At 50.2% G+C, this 22,534-nt stretch overlaps 1 protein-coding gene across 1 annotated transcript; it reads left to right on the top strand.

Moving 5' to 3' along the window:
• Window positions 1–1,116: 1,116 nt before the first annotated feature.
• LOC145356012 (glutathione S-transferase theta-3-like) lies at window positions 1,117–20,678 on the top strand. The gene is made up of 5 exons (XM_080208570.1): window positions 1,117–1,288; window positions 8,043–8,130; window positions 11,648–11,798; window positions 17,604–17,780; window positions 20,390–20,678. The coding sequence occupies exons 1-5, from the start codon at window positions 1,177–1,179 to the stop codon at window positions 20,591–20,593; spliced, it is 732 nt and encodes a 243-aa protein (XP_080064696.1). The 5' UTR covers window positions 1,117–1,176; the 3' UTR covers window positions 20,594–20,678.
• The last annotated feature ends 1,856 nt before the right edge of the window (window positions 20,679–22,534 follow it).

Raw genomic sequence — 22,534 nt, 5'->3', positions numbered from 1 at the left:
TGCCTCGCTATTTTCTCCTTGATGACGGATTCTAACATTTTACCTACAACAGACGTTAAACTAACCGGCCCATAATTCCCCGCCTTTTGCCTGGCACCCTTCTTAAACAACGGCGTAACATTAGCTGCTTTCCAATCTTCCGGCACTTCCCCGGAATCCAGCGACGTTTGGAAAATAACCACCAAGGCATCCACTATCACCTCCGCCATTTCTTTCAGAACCCTCGGATGCATTCCATCCGGTCCTGGGGACTTGTCCACAATCAGTCCCTCCAGTCTGTCGAGCACCACCTCTCTAGTAACAGTAATGTCATTAAGACCCTCCATTCCTACCATCTTTCCATCTCTAACACCCGGCAAATTATTCACGCCTTCCTCCGTGAAGACAGAAACAAAAAAGTTATTCAAGGCCTCAGCCATATCCCCATCCCCTACCACTAAGTCCCCCCTCTCATCCTCTAAGGGACCAACGTTCACCCTAGCCAGCCTCTTCCTTTTTATATATTTATAAAAACTCTCACTATCCTTGTTTAGATTAAGCGCTAGCCCAGCTTCATAGTTTCTCCTACCCTTCTTTATCAACTTTTTTGTCATTCTTTGTTGACATTTAAACCCCCGCGCGCTCTCTCCCCACTCCCCCCCACACTCTCTCCCCGCTCCCCCCCGCGCTCACTCCCCCCTCCCCCCCACGCTCACTCCCCACTCCCCCCCACACACTCACTCCCTGCTCCCCCACACACACACTCTCCCCACTCCCCCACACACTCACTCCCTATAATGTGTATAAATGTGGGGTCACCCACTTTGGTAGCTATTCTGGGATAATGTCCCTGCCTCGGAAACTGAGGCTCCAAATTCTGGACCCCTCTCTAAGATTTGACGGTGCGTTTATAACCGGGTCACCGTGTGATGGAAAATAAATGTTGGAGCAGATACAGAAACTGCCTGCAGCTCCAGGCGATAACCCGTGTGTAAAGGTAAATGCTGAGAGAGGGAATCAGTATCTTATGTAAACTCGAACACGCACTCCTTTCCTTGATGAATATCACTTGATCTTTGGTCTCTATTTCTACCCAGTGTTTTGCCGGGAAGTGGGGGGAGGGATTGACTTGATATAAGTGGAGTCTGCGCTGCCAATACTCGCAGTGTTGTTATTCTGCACCACCGAGAGAACAACATGGGACTGGAGCTGTACTTGGACCTGCACTCCCAGCCCTGTCGAGCTGTCTATATCTTTGCCAAGAAGAACAACATCGCGTTTGAGTTTAAACTTATTAATTTGTTAGCAGGTAAGGGGCGGTGGAATGTCGAGGCTCAGACAAGGTTCACACTTGTCTTTGCCGTCTAATAATATTCAAAAGCAACGAGGAAACTTCATTAACCTGTGGCTTTCTTAGTCTGTCCAGTGTCTGTCCGGGGAGATTGTGTCTATCTGGGGGAGACTGTGTCTGTCCGGGGGATACCGTGTCTATCTGGGGGAACTGTGTCTGTCCCAGGAGGCTGTGTCTGTAAAGGGAGACTGTTTCTGTCCGGGGGGACAATGTCTGCCTGTTGAAACTGTGCCTGTCCGGGGAGAGAGTGCCTGTCCGGGGAGAGAGTGCCTGTCTGGGGAGAGCGCGCCTGTCCGGGGAAGGAGTGCCTGTCCGGGGAAGGAGTGCCTGTCCGGGGAGAGAGTGCCTGTCCGGGGAAGGAGTGCCTGTCCGGGGAAGGAGTGCCTGTCCGGGGAAGGAGTGCCTGTCCGGGGAAGGAGTGCCTGTCCGGGGAGGGAGTGCCTGTCCGGGGAGGGAGTGCCTGTCCGGGGAGGGAGTGCCTGTCCGGGGAGGGAGTGCCTGTCCGGGGAAGGAGTCCCTGTCCGGGGAGAGAGTCCCTGTCCGGGGAGAGAGTCCCTGTCCGGGGAGAGAGTCCCTGTCCGGGGAGGGAGTGCCTGTCCGGGGAAGGAGTGCCTGTCCGGGGAAGGAGTGCCTGTCCGGGGAAGGAGTGCCTGTCCGGGGAAGGAGTGCCTGTCCGGGGAAGGAGTGCCTGTCCGGGGAAGGAGTGCCTGTCCGGGGAGAGAGTGCCTGTCCGGGGAGAGAGTGTCTGTCCGGGGAAGGAGTGCCTGTCCGGGGAAGGAGTGCCTGTCCGGGGAGAGCGTGCCTGTCCGGGGAGAGCGTGCCTGCTTGGGGAGACTGTGTCTGTCCGGGGAAGGAGTGCCTGTCCGGGGAGAGAGTGCCTGTCCGGGGAGAGCGTGCCTGTCCGGGGAGAGCGTGCCTGCTTGGGGAGACTGTGTCTGTCCGGGGAGAGAGTGCCTGTCCGGGGAGAGCGTGCCTGTCCGGGGAGAGCGTGCCTGTCCGGGGAGAGAGTGCCTGTCCGGGGAGAGCGTGTCTGTCCGGGGAGAGAGTGCCTGTCCGGGGAGAGAGTGCCTGTCCGGGGAGAGAGTGCCTGTCCGGGGAGAGAGTGCCTGTCCGAGGAGAGAGTGCCTGTCCGGGGAGAGCGTGTCTGTCCGGGGAGAGAGTGCCTGTCCGGGGAGAGCGTGTCTGTCCGGGGAAGGAGTGCCTGTCCGGGGAGACTGTGTCTGTCTGCGGAGACTGTGTCTGTCTGGGAGAACTGTGCCTTTTGATTTGATTTATTATTGTCACATGTATTAACATACAGTGAGAAGTATTGTTTCTTGAGCGGTATACAGACAAAGCATACCATTCATAGAGAAGGAAATGAGAGAGTGCAGAACGTAGTGTTACAGTCAGAGCGAGGGTGTAGAGAAAGATCAACTTAATGCGAGGTCGGTCCATTCAAAAGTCTGCCAGCAGCAGGGAAGAAGCTGTTCTCGAGTCGGTCAGTACGGGACCTCGCGATGGAAAAAGGAAGCCTATGTAAGGATGAGAAAACAAGGTTCAGTTGGGTCGCTTGAGGGTTACAAGGTAGTGAGGAATGAGTTAAAGAAAGGGCTTAGGAGAGCTCGGAGCGGGTGTGAATGTCTTAGCGAGTCGGATCAAGGAAAATCCTAAGGCTTTTTACTCTTATGTGAGAAATAAAAGAATGACCAGGGTGAGGTTAGGGCCAGTCAGGGATAGTATTGGGAACTTGTGCATGGAGTCAGAAGAGATAGGTGAGACGTTGAATGAATACTTTTTTTCAGTGTTCACTAAGGAGAGGGGCCATGTTTTTGAGGATGAGTGTGATACAGGCTGATAGGATGGAGGAGGTAGATGTTCTGAAGGAAAATATATCAGCAATTTTGAAAAACCTGAGGGTCGATAAGTCCCCTGGGCCAGATGGGATACATCCTAGAATACTTTTGGAGGCAAGGGATGAGATTGCAGAGCCTTTAGCTTTGATCTTTGGGTCCTCACTATTCACGGGGATTGTGCCAGAGGACTGGAGAGTGGCGAATGTTGTTCCTCTCTTCAAGAAAGGAAATAGGAATGACCCTAGTAATTATATATATAGGCCAGTTAGTCTTACTTCGGTGGTCAGTAACTTAATAGAAAGGGTCCTGAGAGATAGGATTTATGACCATTCGGAAAGATATAGTTTAATCCGGGATAGTCAGCACGGTTTCGTGAGGGGTAAGTCCTGCCTCTCAAATTTGAGTGAATTGTTTGAGGAGGTAACCAAGTGTGTAAACGAAGGTAGAGCAGTTGATGTTGTATACATGGATTTTAGCAAGGTATTTGATAAGGTTCCCCATGTTAGGCTCATGACAAAGATAAGGATGTGTGGGATAGAGGGAAATTTGGCCGATTGGATAAGTAACTGGCTGTCTCATAGAAGACAGAGGGTGGTGGTGGAAGGAAATCTTCAGACTGGAGACCAGTTACCAGCGGTGTACCACAGGGATCAGTGCTGGGTCCTCTGCTATTTGTGATTTTTTTTTATCAATGACTTGGAAGAGGGGGCTGAAGAGTAGGTTAGTAAATTTGCTGATGACACCAAGATTGGTGGGGTAGTGGATGAGGTGGAGGGCTCTTGTAGGCTGCAAAGAGACATTGATAGGATGCAGAGCTGGGCAGAAAAGTGGCAGATGGAGTTTAACCCTGATAAGTGTGAGGTGATTCATTTTGGTAGGACAAACTCGAATGCCTGATGAATTGGGCTACACTCACAACTTTTTGTAGTTTTTATGTAGTCTTGGGCAAGGCAGGGATCAGACCAAGCTGTGATACAACCAGAAAGAATGCTTTCTATGGGGCATCTGTAAATGCTGGTGAGTGACTTAGTGGCCATACCAAATTCCCTTAGTCTTCTGAGAAAGTAGAGGCGTTGGTGGGGCTTTCTTAACTATAGTGTCGGCATGGGGGGGACGAGGACAGGTTGTTGGTGATCTGGACACCTAAAAGCTTGAAGTTCTCAACCCTTTCTACTGTGTCCGCGTCATAGACAGGGGGATGTTCTCCACTGCATTCTCTCAATTCAATGACTATCTCTTTCGTTTTACTGACATTGAGGGAGAGATTATTGTCACTGCACCAGTTCACCAGATTCTCTAACTCATTCCTGTACTCTGTCTGAACATTGTTTGAGATCCGACCCACTACGGTGGTGTCATCAGCAAACTTGAAAATTGAGTTAGAGGGGACTGTGTCTGTCCAGCGGGGCTGTGTCTGTCCAGTGGTCATGCCTTTAAGAAATGTATTTATATCATGTTTCTTGTAAGGGGTATGTTTAAAATTCAGCTCTATTTCACACGGTGCCAGTTTGTCTGCTCCGTGCTGAGAATGCAGCCTATTGATCGATTTCAGTTAGGATGTGGTTGTTTAATTTGAGTTAATGCATTTTTGTTTATTTGGGCTCTCCCTGGCGTTTCAGAATAGGGTTTTGATTAGTCCTGTGAATGGGTGGAGTTAAGCTGGTAGGGAAAACACACAGTTCTCTTTGATTTTAAAATAGTCAGTTTCTGCCTGGCCCAGAAAGAAGCAAGAAGTGTCTTTCTGATTATCTCCCTCTCTCTGGAGGCTGCTGTTTGGAGCTGTCTCTCTCTCTCTCTCTCTCTCTCCCTCAAAAGGCTGTAGGATGATGACCAAGTACAAACTGTAAGCCTGTGTATTGCTAGCTGATTTTGAGGAGGAGTTTAAGTGTATAAGAGGAATATTGCTTGAATTGGAACTAATAAAGACAGGGTAGCAGTTAAGTATTGGATCTTGCATAATTAAATATTTCAATTGGTAAAAATTAAGTGAATTCACTCAACATAGTAAAACAGTTTGTTAAATAAAGTTTGTTTGCATTGTAAATATTTGCATATTCATTTTTCTCCCTCACCCTCACTCCTCTTCCTCCTGTTTTTCATTCCCCCCTTTTCTCTGTCCCATCTCCTCATCTTTCTGCCTGTCTCTTTCCCTCTCTCCCTCTTTGCCTGTCTTCCTCTCTCCCTGTCTGCCGACCTCCATCCCTCTTTCCCCCCATCCTCCCTCCTTCTCTGTCTCCCTCTACCCACACACATCACTGTCCCCCTTATCCACCCCCCCCCACTACCCACACACATCACTGTCCCCCTTATCCACCCCCCACTACCCACACACATCACTGTCCCCCTTATCCCCCCCCACTACCCACACACATCACTGTCCCCCTTATCCACCCCCCCCACTACCCACACACATCACTGTCCCCCTTATCCACCCCCCCCACTGCCCACACACATCACTGTCCCCCTTATCCACCCCCCCCACTACCCACACACATCACTGTCCCCCTTATCCACCCCCCCCACTACCCACACACATCACTGTCCCCCTTATCCACCCCCCCCACTGCCCACACACATCACTGTCCCCCTTATCCACCACCCCCACTACCCACACACATCACTGTCCCCCTTATCCACCCCCCACTACCCACACACATCACTGTCCCCCTTATCCACCCCCCCCACTACCCACACACATCACTGTCCCCCTTATCCACCCCCCCACTACCCACACACATCACTGTCCCCCTTATCCACCCCCCCCACTACCCACACACATCACTGTCCCCCTTATCCACCCCCCCCACTACCCACACACATCACTGTCCCCCTTATCCACCCCCCCCCACTACCCACACACATCACTGTCCCCCTTATCCACCCCCCCCCATTACCCACACACATCACTGTCCCCCTTATCCACCCCCCCCCACTACCCACACACATCACTGTCCCCCTTATCCACCCCCCCCCCCACTACCCACACACATCACTGTCCCCCTTATCCACCCCCCCCCACTACCCACACACATCACTGTCCCCCTTATCCACCCCCCCCCACTACCCACACACATCACTGTCCCCCTTATCCACCCCCCCCCACTACCCACACACATCACTGTCCCCCTTATCCACCCCCCCCACTACCCACACACATCACTGTCCCCCTTATCCACCCCCCCCCACTACCCACACACATCACTGTCCCCCTTATCCACCCCCCCACTACCCACACACATCACTGTCCCCCTTATCCACCCCCCCCCCCACTACCCAAACCTATCTCCACTCTTGTCCCCTCCCCCACCACCAATCTCCTGTAGAGTGGCAGCATAACCCCCCCCACCCCATCCCCACGCCCCCACCAGAGATCCATCTGCCCTCCCCACCCCTGAGATACACATTACCCATGTGTGTCCTCCCACCCCACCCCCCCCCCCCCCCCCCCCCCCCCCGACAATGATCTGGCCTCACTCATCCCCCCCAAGAGAATGGTCTGGCCTCTCTCACTCAACCCCCCCCCCCCCCCCCCCCCAGAGAATGATCTGACCCTCCCCCTCCCCCCCCAAGCCAGAGAATTATCTGACCCCCTCCCTACCGCCCCCCCCCCCCCCCCCCCCCCGCCCCCCCCCCCCCCCGCCCCCCCCCCCCGCCCCCCCCACCGCCCCCCCCCCCCCCCCCCGCCCCCCCCCCCCCCCCCACCGCCCCCCCCCCCCCCCCCCCCCGATCGGAGTCCGGGATCCGGTGGAAGTTTGGAACTCGCCTCTCCAGCAGCTGGAGCTCCCGATTCAGACTTTTATTCAGAGGGTTCATTCCGGGGGATTCCGGATCGGAGAACACAGCGGGGGTACAGGGGGGAAATGCTGATAAAGCTGGGGGGGGGGGGGGGGGGCAGTTCATTCATTCAATTTAAACACATGTAAATACATTTCAATCACCACTGTGCCCGGTTTGGGGGTGAATCGGATCGCCGCCATTCCCGGGTTTCGGTAAAGTGTCCGTCTGTACGGACACGGATCCCGGCAATGGTCTCACACCCGACTTCACCACATTTCTGCACCCAGATGCAATGGTAAAATAGGGCCCTCCCTCGCTCCATTTTTCTGTCCCTCTGCCTCACTCCTTCTCTCCCTCCCTCCCTCTATCTCTTTCTCCCCATCATTCCCTCTCTCCATCATTCCATCTCCTCTTCTCTCTATCTCTCTCTCCATCTGTCTCTCTATCCCTCTGTCCACTCTCCCTCTCTTCCCGTCTCCCTCTCTCCTCTGTCCACTCTCCCTCTCTCCACTGTCCACTCTCCTTCTCTCCTCTGTCCACTCTCCTTCTCTCCTCTGTCCACTCTCCTTCTCTCCTCTGTCCACTCTCCTTCTCTCCTCTGTCCACTCTCCCTCTCTCCTTTGTCTACTCTCCCTCTCTCCTCTGTCCACTCTCCCTCTCTTCACTCTCCCTCTCTCCACTCTCTCCTCTGACCACTCTCCCTCTCTCCACTCTCTCCTCTGACCACTCTCCCTCTCTCCACTCTCTCCTCTGTCTACTCTCCCTCTCTCCTCTGTCCACTCTCCCTCTCTCCTCTGACCACTCTCCCTCTCTCCTCTGACCACTCTCCCTCTGTCCACTCTCTCCTCTGTCCACTCTCCCTCTCTCCCTCCTCTGTCCACTCTCCCTCTCTCCATCTCCCCATCTCTCTCCTCTGTCCACTCTCCCTCTCTCCTCTGTCCACTCTCCCTCCTCTGTCCGCTCCCCCTCTCTCCATCTCCCCATCTCTCCCTCTGTCCACTCTCCCTCCCTCCCTGTCTCCACTCCTCATTACCATCACTGTGATGTGATAGCTGCCCGGTGGTGAGGTTCTGTTCCTGATCTTCTTGTCTGCTCTGCAGGTGAACAGTTCAATGAGGAATTTGTAAAGGTGAATCCCCTGCGACTGGTACCAACGATAAAGGACGGAGACTTTGCGCTGGGCGAGAGGTGAGAACATGTTTCTAATCCCAAACTCGAAACACATCCTGTGCCGGTGAGGGGATTGTGGCTGGTGAGTTAGAGAGAGCAGTATTTTACTGTTAATCGATGAAGGTTGTCGAATCAGAGGAAGTGAAACTACTTTGAGCAGACGGGAAGTCTGAGAAAGAATCTCCCCAGTGCTTTGCAGAATGTTAGGACATCCCAGAGCAACCAGTGGAGAGCGCGGCACAGTAGCACAGTGGGTTAGCACTGCTGCCTCACAGCTCCAGGGTCCTGGGTTCGATTCCTGGCTCAGGTCACTGTCTGTGTAGAGTTTGCACATTCTCCTCATGTCTGCGTGGGTTTCCTCCGGGTGCTCCGGTTTCCTCCCACAGTCCAAAGATGTGTAGGTCAGGTGGATTGGCCGCGCTATATTACCCTTTGTGTCAGGGGGACTAGCTAGGGTAAATGCCTGGGGGTATGGGGATAGGGCCTGGGTAGGATTGTAAGTTGCTGCAGACTCGATGGGCTGAATGGCCCCCTTCTGCACTATAGGTAGAGTCACAGTTATAACGTAGGAATGGTGGCATTGAATCAGTACACAGCAAGATCCCAGAAATTCAGTGAGAGAAATGATTGGGTCATTTGGACCATGACCTGGGGGTCCTTGTGCACGAGTCGCAAAAACCCCGTCTGCAGGTGGTCAGGAAGGTGAATGGGATGTTGGCCTTTACGGCGAGGGGGATAGAATATAAAAGCAGGGAGGTCTTGCTGCAACTGTACAGGGCATTGGTGAGGCCGCAGCTGGAGTACTGTGTGCAGTTTTGGTCGCTGCACTTACGCAAGGATATTTTGGCCTTGGAGGGAGTGCAGAGGTTCACTAGGCTGATACCGGAGATGAGGGGGTTGGACTATGAAGAGAGACTGAATAGACTGGGTCTGTACTCGTTGGAGTTTAGAAGGATGAGGGGGGATCTTATAGAGACGTATAAGATAATGAAGGGGATGGATAGGGTGGAGGTAGAGAGATTCTTCCCGCTTAGAAAGGACAGCAGGACTAGAGGGCACAGCCTCAAGATAAGGGGGGGGAGGTGGGGAGCAGTTTAGAACGGAGTTGAGGAGGAACTTCTTCACTCAAAGGGTGGTGAATCTCTGGAATTCTCTGCCCGTTGAAGTGGTGGAGGCTACCTCGCTAAATATATTTAAGTCGCGGGTAGATAGGTTTCTGATAGACAAGGGAATTAAGGGTTATGGGGAGAAAGCAGGAAAGTGGAACTGATCCACTTCAGATCAGCCATGATCTTATTGAATGGCGGGGCAGGCTCGAAGGGCTAGATGGCCTACTCCTGCTCCTATTTCTTATGTCCTTATGTTTTAATGATGTTTGGATAATTATTGGCCAAGAAACCAGGTGGGACTTCCCTGTTCCTTGTCAAAGTATTCCAACCGAACCTGTTACACCCACCCAGAGAGCAGGCAGGATCTTCATAAACTGACTTAACTTAGAACATAGAACACTACAGCACAAACAGGCCTACAAGTTGCGCTGATCATATCCATACCTACCAGACCTATCTATAACCCTCAATCCCATTAAATCCCATATACTCATCCAGAAGTCTCTTAAAAGACCCCAGCGAGTTCGCCTCTACCACCACTGCCGATTCCACTCACTCACCACCCTCTGAGTGAAAAACTTACCCCTAACATCTCTTCTGTACCTGCTCCCCAGCACCTTAAACCTGTGTCCTCTCGTAGCGACCGTTTCAGCCCTGGGAAATAGCCTCCGAGAATCCACCCTATCTATTCCTCTCAACATCTTATAAACCTCTATCAGGTCGCCTCTCATCCTTCGTCTCTCCAGGGAGAAGAGTCCCAGCTCCCTCAACCTATCCTCATAAGGCATGCCTCCCAATCCAGGCAACATCCTTGTAAATCTCCTCTGCACCCTCTCAATAGCTTCCACATCCTTCCTGTAGTGAGGCGACCAGAACTGCGCACAGTACTCCAAGTGGGGTCTGACAAGGGTCTTATAAAGTTGCAGCATTATCTCCCCACTCCTAAACGCAATCCCTCGATTAATGAAGGCCAGTACACCGTACGCCTTCTTGACCACATCCTCCACCTGCGAGGCTGAGTTAAGAGTCCTGTGGACCCGGACCCCAAGATGCTTCTGATCCTCATCACTGCTAAGACTCCTGCCCTTGATATTGTACTCCTTCATCCCATTGGTCATCCAAAATGGACCACTACACATTTATCCGGGTTGAAATCCATCTGCCACTTCTCCGCCCAGTCTTGCATCCTATCCACCCACTTCATAGAAACCCTACAGTGCAGAAAGAGGCTCTTCAGACCATCGTGTCTGCACCGAACACAATCCCACCCAGGCCCTATCCCCATATCCCTACATATTATACCCACTAATCCCTCTAACCTACACATCCCTGGACACTAAGGGGAAATTTCTTAGCACGGCCAATCAACCTAACCCGCACATCTTTAGACTGTGGGAGGAAACCCACGCAGACACGAGGCGAATGTGCAAACTCCACACACAGACAGTGATCCGAGCCAGGAATCGAACCCAGGACCCTGGAGCTGTGAAGCAGCAGTGCTAACCCACAGTGCTACCGTGCTGCTTGTTTCATGTTCCATCAGAATGAACAAAGTCAGAGTCTAGTGAGTTTGTGTTGGGGGAGGATATACCAGCTTGGCGCCAGGGGTCAGTTCTGTCGAGAATCTCCAGCAGATTTCTCCTTCGAAAGATCGGGGGGAGATTAGAAATCAGTGGACTGGGGTTAAGGGATGTGTGGTGTGCTTTGGGCCACTTGGCATCGAGGGAAATCTGCAGAAAATCCCCACATGGACATTTTATAAAGTAGATTTTTACTCCATGCTTGAAGTTACAAAGTCAATGCTCAGAATGGACTGAGCAAACCCAAATCCATTCCCTGCCTGCTCCAAAAATCAAACTCAAAATCCAACTGAATCCAATTCATTATCCCCACATGAGAAACAAACCTGATCCAAGCTGACAGGATGAGACATTGCACCCCGATCCTGGGCTCAGTCTGACTCCCAATCGAGCCCAAGGGTCATTGTTGAAAGTTTTCCGTCCACCCGTAGCCTGAGAGAGAAACAAGGTCAGAGTGAAGAGCAAACTCAGCACGGTGCAGCTGCAGGAAGAGAGGCAGAGAGAGTGACCCTGAGAGATGCTCACATAGAGAGTGACACTGATAGAGGGAGACTCTGACAGAGAGGGAGACTTTCACAGAGAGAGAGACTCTGACAGAGGGAGAGGGACTCTGACAGAGGAAGAGGGACTCTGACAGAGGGAGAGGGACTCTGACAGAGGGAGAGGGACTCTGACAGAGGGAGAGGGACTCTGACAGAGGGAGAGGGACTCTGACAGAGGGAGAGGGACTCTGACAGAGGAAAGACTCTGACGGAGAGTGAGAGTCTCTGACGGGGAGGGAGAGTCTGACGGGGAGGGACCGAGAGTGGTATTAATCGAGAATGACTCGAACTCTCTCTTTCACAGTGTGGCCATTCTGAAATACCTGGCGAGTAAATACCAGACTCCTGACCACTGGTACCCGGCTGACCTACAGAAACGGGCTCGAGTGGATGAATACCTGTCCTGGCAGCAAACAACCATTCGCTCTCGGGCATCCAGGATTTTCATGTTCAGGGTAAAGCCAACAATTTTTCCTGGTACATTTCTCATAAAGGGTCGACACAATCCTTTTCGTCCATGCTGTCAGATTCACATTCCCCTCTCAGGAATCATTCCCGACACTCCATTTCTCCTGGGAATGACACTATAGTACCATGCAAAGCCAGGTGACCACCAAGTAGATGAATGAATGAGTGGTTTACGAAGGTTAGTAACTCTGTGCAGTGAGTGATGTAAAGGTCCCCTCGTGTATCCAATGCTCCCAGATTCCGAACTGGCGAAGGAAACCTGTGCACAATCCCAGGGTTTGCACATTCTGGCCAAAAACTTGCTCCTTAAAGAAGCACGCTACCCCATCCCTCCCCGTTTAAATTCCTATTTAATACATTTCAATAACAATTGAACTATTTACAATATTATATCACAAATGGATCTCAAATCTAGTCCCTCATAAGGGAAGTTGACCTGGAGACTTCCTATTCATTTGTGAGTGTTGTAATTCACTAGTATTATAATGGTGGTTGCTATATTGATTTTTTTATGTTTTAGGGGACTGTTTTAAAGTTCAGCTTTTCACAGGCGGTCAGTGTGTTTGGAGGGAATACAGCTAAGATGCTGGGAAAGCAGGATAATTACTCATTTTAGCCAGACTTAGGAAAGAGCTAATGGGCTATTGTTTACAAAAAGAAAAGGTCCCTGGGGTTTTTAAATAAAGCAAAGGAAGGTGGGTCTTGGTATGCAGGATCATGTGATAATGGGGGTTAATGGGAGTCACTGGATATGTGACAGAGAAAAACAGCTTCTGATTCTGGTTGGAGTTTGATTAAAGACAGAGATCTGCAAGCTGCTCTGAAACCCAAAACCTCTCTGAAAACTTCAAGACTGACTACACCCCTTATAACAAGTACATTTGTGGTTGCTGACTGTATTTAAAGTGGTTTTGAGTCCATAAGAAGTATGTTTCTCATTTGGAAATGAAACAGTGATAAGTTAGAAACTAGACTTGTTTCTTTTCACGTTTAAATCTTGTTCAAGCAAGTAATAGTTAAGATGCTTCATTTGTTAGAGTTAAACTGTGTTATTACATAAAGTTTGTTTTACTATTAATTTGGAATTACTCCTGGAGTAAAGCATCCTCTCTTCACATTTATACCAAAACAGAACAATAGTTGGTGTTAAGCCTGGTTCCATTATATACCTTGGGGTTCAGGTCCAGGACCCGAACACTAGCAGCTGTTCTGACAGTCAGTTAACTCCAGTTTGAACTCAGTGGTGAATGCTCGACCTGTGAAGGTGCATCAGTGCAGAGAACCTCTCTAATTCCCACTGGAACATTACTTGGCCCTTCCTGGCAGTAGCATTATATCATCTGGAGCAATCTGACTGACTGGAATATTGGGGGGGGCTGATTCCGTGTGTGATTCTCTCCTACATAAGAAATAGGAGCAGGAGTCGGCCATCTAGCCCTTCGAGCCTGCCCCGCCATTCAATAAGATCATGGCTGATCTGTTGTGGCTCAGTTCCACTTTCCCGCTTTCTCCCCTTAATTCCTCTGTCTATCAGAAACCTATCTACCCGTGACTTAAATATATTTAGCGAGGTAGCCTCCACCACTTCAACGGGCAGAGAATTCCAGAGATTCACCACCCTTTGAGTGAAGAAGTTTCTTCTCAACTCTGTTCTAAACTGTCCCCCTCTTATCTTGAGGCTGTGCCCTCTAGTCCTGCTGTCCTTTCTAAGCGGGAAGAATCCCTCTACCTCTACCCTATCCATCCCCTTCATTATGTTATACATCTCTGTAAGATCCCCCCTCATCCTTCTAAACTCCAACGAGTACAGACCCAGTCTATTCAATCTCTCTTCATAGTCCAACCCCCTCAACTCTGGTATCAGCCTAGTAAACCTCCTCTGCACTCCCTCCAAGGCCAAAATATCCTTGCGCAAGTGCGGCGACCAAAACTGCACACAGTACTCCAGCTGCGGCCTCACCAGTGCCCTGTACAGTTGCAGAAAGACCTCCTTCTCGAATGGTCCATGTATTTCTTCACCCTTTTCCCTTGGAAATCTATTTCCTGTTCTGGTTACGACTGTTCCACGGATCCAGTTTAGACCGGTGCTCCTAACATACACCAAGTCTTCCCCTCAAATGTCCTCTCTGCGTTGAGTCGTTATTCTTCTCCTGTTTCACCTCCACGCTTCAGAAATATGTGACCCAATCTTGTTCCCTCAGTACCTGGGCAGGTGTAAATCTGTGGTGACATGAGTAACACCCCAGGCGATCAGCAAATGGGCCAGTTTGGTTTGTAGAGAGGCTGATGACTGTTTTGTGATGGTTTTGAACGTTTGCACAGCTCTCTCAGCCAGCCCGTTCGAAGGAGGTTCAAAGAAACAACCCATCAGGTTGTTTAAACAGGAAGATAATTCTTGTGTTAACTTTCTGTTTTGTGCACCCGGGAATGGGATGCTGGCCTTCATAGCGAGAGGGATTGAATATAAAAGTAGGGAGGTCTTGCTGCAACTGTACAGAGCACTGGTGAGGCCGCAACTGGAGTACTGTGTGCAGTTTTGGTCGCTGCACTTGCGCAAGGATATTTTGGCCTTGGAGGGAGTGAAGAGGAGGTTCACTAGGCTGATACCAGAGATGAGGGGGTTGGACTATGAATAGAGACTAAATAGAACATAGAACATTACAGCGCAGAACAGGCCCTTCGGCCCACGATGTTGCGCCGACCAGTTAAAAAACAATGACCCTCTAACTTAAACCAATCCCTTTCCATCCATAAACCTATCCATGGATCTCTTAAACGCCCCCAAACTAGGCGCATCCACAACTGCAGCAGGCAGGGCATTCCAATCCCTCACCACCCTCTGGGTAAAGAACCTACCCCTGACATCCGTCCTATAACTACCACCCCTTAATTCTCCATCCGAGGAAAAAGGCTATCACTGTCCACCCTATCTAAACCTCTAATCATCTTATATGTTTCAATAAGGTCCCCTCTTAGCCGCCTTCTTTCTAATGAAAACAACCTCAAATCCCTCAGTCTCTCCTCATAGGACCTCCCCTCCATACCAGGCAACATCCTGGTAAACCTCCTCTGCACCCTCTCCAAAGCCTCCACATCCTTCCTATAATGTGGGGACCAGAACTGCACACAATACTCCAAGTGCGGCCGCACCAGAGTTTTGTACAGTTGCAACATGATGCTGCGACTCCTAAATTCAATCCCCCTACCAATAAACGCCAAGACACCGTATGCCTTCCTAACAACCTTATCTACTTGATTCCCAACTTTCAGGGATCTATGCACACATACCCCGAGATCCCTGTGTTCATCCACACTATTCAGAGTCCTACCGTTAGCCCTATACTCTACACATCTGTTATTCCTGCCAAAGTGAATTACCTCACACTTTTCCGCATTAAACTCCATCCTCCACCTCTCGGCTCAGCTCTGCAACTTGTCCAAGTCTCCCTGTAAACTAAGACACCCTTCCTCACTATCTACCACACCTCCGACTTTGGTGTCATCAGCAAATTTACTAATCCACCCAGCTATACCCTCATCCAGATCATTTATAAAAATTACAAACAGCAGTGGCCCCAAAACAGATCCCTGAGGCACACCACTCGTAACTGAACTCCATGTCGAATACCTACCATCAACCACCACCCTCTGTCTCCTATCCGCTAGCCAATTCCTGATCCAATTTCCTAAATCACCCTCAATCCCATACATCTGCATTTTCTGCAGAAGCCTACCATGGTGAACCTTATCAAACGCCTTACTAAAGTCCATATACACCACGTCAACTGCCTTACCCCCATCCACCTCTTTGGTCACTTTCTCAAAAAACTCAATAAGGTTAATAAGGCACGACCTACCCTCCACAAAACCATGCTGACTATCTTTAATCATTTCATTACTCTCCAAATAACTATAAATCCTATCCCTAATAATTTTTTCTAAAACCTTGCCCACAACAGAAGTAAGACTCACCGGTCTATAATTCCCGGGGAAGTCTCTGTTCCCCTTTTAAACAATGGGACAACATTCGCTAACCTCCAATCTTCTGGCACTATACCGGTGCCAGCATAAATAGACTGGGTCTGTACTCGGAGTTTAGAAGGATGAGGGGGGGATCTTATAGAGGCGTATAAGATAATGAAGGGGATGGATAGGGTAGAGGTAGAGAGATTCTTCCCGCGTAGAAAGGACAGCAGGACTAGAGGGCACAGCCTCAAGATAAGGGGGGTGGGGGCGCGCAGTTTAGATCGGAGTTGAGGAGGAACTTCTTCACTCAAAGGGTGGTGAATCTCTAGAATTCTCTGCCCGTTGAAGTGGTGGAGGCCGCCTCGCTAAATATATTTAAGTCACGGGTAGATAGGTTTCTGATAGACAAGGGAATTAAGGGTTATGGGGAGAAAGCGGGAAAGTGGAACTGATCCACTTTCAGATCAGCCATGATCTTATTGAATAGCAGGGCAGGCTCGAAGGGTGAGATGGCCGACTCCTGCTCCTATTTCTTATGTTCTTATGTTATGATTAACATTTAACATTAAATTAACATTTAGGAAAAACTTGGATGGGTTGATGGATGAGAGGGGGTGTGGAGGGATATGGTCCGGGTGCAGGTCAGTGGGACGAGGCAGAAAAATGGTTCAGCACAGACAGGAAGGGCCAAGAGGACCTGTTTCCGAGCTGTAATGTTCTATGGTTCGATGGGATAACAAAGAACAACAAACAGTAACAGCACAGGAAACAGGCCCTTCAGCCCTCCAAGCCTGCACTGCTCATTGGTCCAACCATACCATCCGTTTGTATCCTTCCATTCCCAGTTTGCTACTGTGACTATCCCGGGAAGTCTTAAACCATCCCAGCCTCCACCACCCCACCTGGCAGCGCATTCCAGGCCCCCTCTGTGTAAAAAAAACGACCCTCTGATATCGGAGTTATACCTCGCCCCCCTCACCTTGAGCCCGTGACCCCTCGTACCGTCACCTCCAACCTGGGGAATAGCTTCCCACTGTTCACCCTGTCTATACCCTTCATAATCTTACACACCTCTATTAGGTCTCCCCTCATTCTCCATCTCTCCAGGGAGAACAGCCCCGGTTTACCCAATCTGCCTCCAATTGTGGCTGGAGATTTGGGAAAGTGATTCCTTTGTCCTTTGGTGTGCTGACTGCTGCTGTGTCATCACCTTCCTCATCACTCTATCACTACTGTTAGCAAACGTCCAGCTGGGGGATATTTACTGAGCGGAGCTTTCCCCGGGGGCGGGGGGAGTGGGAGGGGTTGTTAACTGGAGGGGGTCACAATGTCCGCATTGGGGGGAGTGAACATTTCCTGGAGGAATATTTACTGGGGGAACAGGCCAGATGTTTATTCAATAGAGGGAATGGTTACAGGGGGAGGGAGGGGGATGTTTACTGGGGGGAGGGGGACGTTTATTGGGGGAGGGGGACGTTTACTGGCGGGAGGGAGAGGTGTTTATTGGGGGAGAGGGATGTTAATGGGGGGGGGAATGTTTATTGGGGGGGTAATATTTTTTCGATGTTGAGACCACCGTAAGTGAGATAGGAAGATTAGGCCAGGGAGAGTGACACCCACCCACCCCCACACACACAGAGAGTCGAGGGATATCTTTACCAGTTAGATTCTGACGCTTGCGAAATGTGAATGAGTTTGAAGGTTCACTGAACACAATTCTAATTTCTGAGTTGAGTCTCCTGGTGTCTGGAGGTTCCTCAGGGCCGTGTCTTACCTCCTGTGGGAGCACCTTGTTCTGCTGACCTCTCCTCCTGTGTTTATCCCAGGGTCTATTGCCGGCTTTAACCGGACAGCCAATTCCCAAGGACAGAATGGACGAGGCGCTGGAGGATCTGCAGAAATCACTCCAGACCTTCGAGGAGAAGTTCCTCCAGGATAAACCGTACATTGTGGGTCAGGAAGTGTCTCTGGCGGACCTGGTCGCTCTCGTCGAACTGATGCAGGTGAGCAAATTGGAATGATATTTCCAACCAACAGAGCGAGTCCGCAGTCCCACAAAGACACCCAACTGGAGCCAGAGAAATCGGGTGAAACACTTGCTCCTCAGATTGCCTCTTTTTCATTATCCTGGGGGCCACCCGTCATTGTTCAATGGGCAAGAGACACAGTGAGATCACTCAGTGGGTGCCCATTGCCTATTTGACCGTGATGGACTCTCCTTTCCCGACCCCTGAGATTGATATTCCCAGCTCAGCTTCCGGGTCAACCATGGAAAGTGACAGATTTTCCTTTCCCATCCCACAGTTGGGATGTAAGGATCATTGTTTGTAAGTTCCACATCACTCCATCCCAGACTGACTCCCGTCCCTCGCTCGCTCCGTCCCAGACTCACTCCCGCACTCGCTCACTCACTCCCGCACTCGCTCTGTCCCAGACTCACTCCCATTCCTCACTCACTCCATCCCAGACTCACTCCTGTCCCTCCCTCGCTCCCGTCCCTCGCTCGCTCCCGTCCCTCGCTCGCTCCCGTCCCTCACTCCCATTCCTCCCTTGCTCACTCTCAGTCCATTAGCGAAATGTTCTGGCTATGTTCGGAGTTGTGGATTTGAACAAAAAGAGAAAAGGGATGTGCTTTGCAAACACAGATTTAAGGAGGAGCTGTGACTTTGTACAGAGCAGAAACTGAGAGTAAAATCAGCCCGTGAAACACCCCAATGCCATCACCATCAAATCATGTGACCAGCTCTTAAAGCAATAGTGCAACTATTTAAATATATAGCAGAGGAATACTTCTCACTGAAGATTGCTGTGAGGTTGTCACTTTTAACATTTAAGTAAAACTTGGATGGGTTTATGGATGAGACGGGTGTGGAGGGATATGGTCCAGGTGCAGATCAGTGGGACGAGGCAGAAGAATGGTTCAGTACAGACAAGAAGGGCCTGTTTCCGAGCTGTAATGTTCTATGTTTGTGGCAAGGAGTCAGCAGTGTATATTTATTATTTTATTCATTCATGGAGCCTAGACATCGCTGGCTAGGCCAACATTTATTGCCCATCTCTAAGAGTCAACCAGGTTGCTGTGACTCTGAGTCCCATGTAGGCCAGACCAGGTAAGGACAGCAGATTTCCTGCCCTAAAGTGAACCAGATGGGTTTTTCTGGCAATCGACAAGTGTCATCAGTCGATTCTTAATTCCTGATTTTTCCTGAATTCAGATGTAAGTTTATTTATTAGTGTCACAAGTGGGCTTACATTAACACTGCAATTAAGTTATTGGGAAAATCCCCTAGTGATCACACTCCTGTTCGGGTACATTGAGGGAAAATTTAGCATGGCCAATTTAACCAGCACATCTCCTGGAGGAAACCGGAGCACCCGGAGGAAACCATAAGAACATAAGAAATGGGAGCAGGAGTAGGCCATCCAGCCCTTCGAGCCTGCCCCGCCATTCAATAAGATCATCTCTCTACCTCTACCCTGTCCATCCCCTTCATTATCTTATACGTCTCTATAAGACTCCCCCCTCATTAATTGCAACAAGAAAAATAAATAAAACAGCTTGAATGACAATTAAGAGAAAGAGAAGGAATCGCCCTGGCGAACAACAAGAAAAAGAGAGAGAATTAGAATTTCAGGAGCTGGAGAGAAAATTTGAATTTGAAATTTTAAAAGTGCAAACGCGTAAAACTGCGAGAGTGGCACTAAAAAGGGTAGCTGCGTTGTTTCGAGAATCAGAGGTGGACATCAATTTCCACCTGCGAGGGATAGAAACTGGAGAAAAAGGAAATCCTCAGGTGGTAAGGGCAAAGGAGATCTTGTTGGAGATTACAGAATCTCTACGGCACAGGAGGAGGCCATTCGGCACAGCCAGCCCACACCAACAACAATCTCACCCAGGCCCTATTCCCATCACCCACATATTTATCCTGCTAATCCCCTGACACTAAGGGTCAATTTAGCGTGGCCAAACAACCTAAGCCGCACATCTTTGGAGTGTGGAAGGAAATCGGAGCAGCTGGAGCATCCCCCTTGCTATGAAGGCCAGCATCCCATTCGCCTTCCTGATCACCTGCGGACTGGGTTTTTGCGACTCGTGCACAAGGACCCCCAGGTCCCACTGCACCGTAGCATGCTGCAGCTTTTCAGCTTTTAAATAGTAACCCCTGCTACTATTATTTCTGCCAAAGTGGATAACCTCACACTTGCTAACATTATACTCCATCTGCCAGGTCCTCGCCCTCCCGCCCAGCCTATCTAGATCCCTCTGCAGACTTTCCACACCCTCCACACAATTTGCTTTTCCACCAATCTTGGTGTCATCAGCAAATTTCAACACCCTACACTCGGTTCCCTCCTCCAGATCATCTATATAAATGGTAAATAGCTGAGGCCCCAGCACCGACCCCTGGGGCACCCCACTAGTCACCAACCGCCAATCCGAATAAGCACCCATTGACCCCCACTCTCTGCCTCCTATTAGACAACCAATCCTCTATCCACGCTAACACCCTACCCCCAACTCCATGTCCCCTGACCTTCTGAAGCGACACATGGATGAGAAACAGGAGCGGCTAAGATCTCTCACCTTTAATCTCTTGTTCTTTCTCTGCAGCCTCTGGGGACTGGACTTGACCCCTTGGAAGGTCGACCCAAACTTGTCGCGTGGCGCGAGCGGGTCAAGGGTGCCGTGGGCAAGGAGTTATTCGATGAGGCCCACGAGGTGATAATGAAGGTTAAAGATTCGATAAGTACTTTAGACACGAAAACTCCTACAATGCAGCAACTTGCAAAAAACCTGCAGAAAGCCTTCAGATAAAGGGCTGAGTTAAAAGTCTTAGTGTCAGCAGCTTGGTCGAGTGGTTTCTAACATCTACCATCAAATAAACTACCAGAAATGAGAACCCCTGGCTCCTGTTTTTCATTATTTCTCTGAAGGCTGTTGCTAAGGTGAGCGACCTGAACCACCGGCCTACTGTTCAGTTGACGCTAAGATTGGTGGCACATTGGGCAGTGAAGAAAGTTATCTCCAACAGGATCTCGATCGATTGGGCCAGTGGGCTATCGAACGGCAGATGGAGTTTAATTTAGACAAACGTGATGCATTTTGATAGATTGAACCGTAATATAGGAGCAGGAGTAGGCCTTCGAGCCTGCCCCGCCATTCAATAAGATCATGGCTGATCCGAAAGTGGATCAGTTCCACTTACCCGCCTGCTCCCTATAACTCTTATCGATCGGAAATCTATCTATTTAAACATATTCAATGCGATAGCCCCAAACTGAACTTGGTCAACTCAGGGGGCAAGTGATAGAATGAACAAAAACAGCCCGGGAAACAGGCCCTTCGGCCCAACGAGCCTGCGCCGCCATCTTAACATTACCAATCCCCCCTCCACCCATGACCCTTATCTATGCTTATGGCATTCCACATGGAGGGAAAACTAATGCTGGGAGTCTTTCTTGAATCTAAATCCGATAGATTGTACTCGTTAGAGTTTATAAGAATGAGGGGAGATCTCATTGAGACGTATAAGATGTTGAATGGGATGGATAGGATAGAGGTGGAGAGACTCTTCCCGCTCAGAAAGGACAGTAGGACTAGGGGGCACAGCCTCAAGATAAAGGGGGGGGCGGTTTAGAACGGAGTTGAGGAGGAACTTCTTCACTCAAAGGGTGGTGAATCTCTGGAATTCTCTGCCCGTTGAAGTGGTGGAGGCTGCCTCGCTAAATATTTTTAAGACGCGGGTTGATGGGTTTTTGATAAGAGAGGGGATTAAGGGTTATGGGGAGAGGGCGGGAAAGTGGAACTGAGCCACGACAGATCAGCCATGATCTTATTGAATGGCGGGGCAGGCTCGAAGGGCTAGATGGCCTACTCCTGCTCCTATTTCTTATGTTTTTTCTTATGTTCTTGTAGATTTCTTTCAGGAAATAATATTTTTGGGATTGAGCCTGGGGTGTTTTCACTCTCTAGATGTGAGTGGTGCCAGTAGCACCAATGTTTATTGCCCCCCACTCACAAAATTCCCTTAAAAAGATGTTTGTGAGCCACCTCTGCGCATACAACTCAGCGGCTTGCTCCGTCATTCCCGAGGGCAGGGAAAGGTCAGTGCTGTGATCCGGAGTCTACCTGGGCCAGGCTGGGTTCAAGGCCGAGCGGAGAGAGATCACAAGCGTGGGAAATAGGGAGGAATAAGAAGAGAGGACAGAGAGTGAAAGGGGAGAGAGAGAATGAGAATGGGGTGCAGGAGGGACAAGCACGGGTAGAGAGCCAAAGAGTAAATGAGCTTTACGCAACAAATCTCCTCTTCCGCGGGGGTCAAACTGCTCTTTACAGAATCCCTACAGCACAGCAGGAGGTCAGTTGGCCCATCGCATCTGCTCCAACCTCAATCCCACCCAGGCACTTTTCCCAAAACTATTCTCCCTGGAGAGACGAAGGTTGAGAGGCGACCTGATAGAGGTTTATAAGATGTTGAGAGGAATAGATAGGGTGGATTCTCGGAGGCTATTTCCCAGGGCTGAAATGGTCGCTACGAGAGGACACAGGTTTAAGGTGCTGGGGAGCAGGTACAGAGGAGATGTTAGGGGTAAGTTTTTCACTCAGAGGGTGGTGAGTGAGTGGAATCGGCGGTGGTGGTGGAGGCGAACTCGCTGGGGTCTTTTAAAAGACTTCTGGATGAGTACATGGGATCTAATGGGATTGGGAGTTACAGATAGACCTGGTAGGGATGGATGTGATCGGCACAACTTGTGG

This window comes from Carcharhinus amblyrhynchos, chromosome 20, assembly GCF_965287045.1.
Source record: "Carcharhinus amblyrhynchos chromosome 20, sCarAmb.v2.hapA, whole genome shotgun sequence".
In the NCBI taxonomy this organism is placed as follows: domain Eukaryota; kingdom Metazoa; phylum Chordata; class Chondrichthyes; order Carcharhiniformes; family Carcharhinidae; genus Carcharhinus; species Carcharhinus amblyrhynchos.
Note: the sequence above shows the minus strand (reverse complement) of the source record. Positions and strands in the feature narration are given on the sequence as shown.

Coding starts and splice junctions, on each gene's coding strand:
- LOC145356012 (XM_080208570.1), top strand. CDS start 1,177: ATGGGACTGGAGCTGTACTTGGACCTGCACTCCCAGCCCTGTCGAGCT. Junction 1,289..8,042: donor ACTTATTAATTTGTTAGCAG/GTAAGGGGCGGT, acceptor TCTGCTCTGCAG/GTGAACAGTTCAATGAGGAA. Junction 17,781..20,389: donor CTCTCGTCGAACTGATGCAG/GTGAGCAAATTG, acceptor CTTTCTCTGCAG/CCTCTGGGGACTGGACTTGA.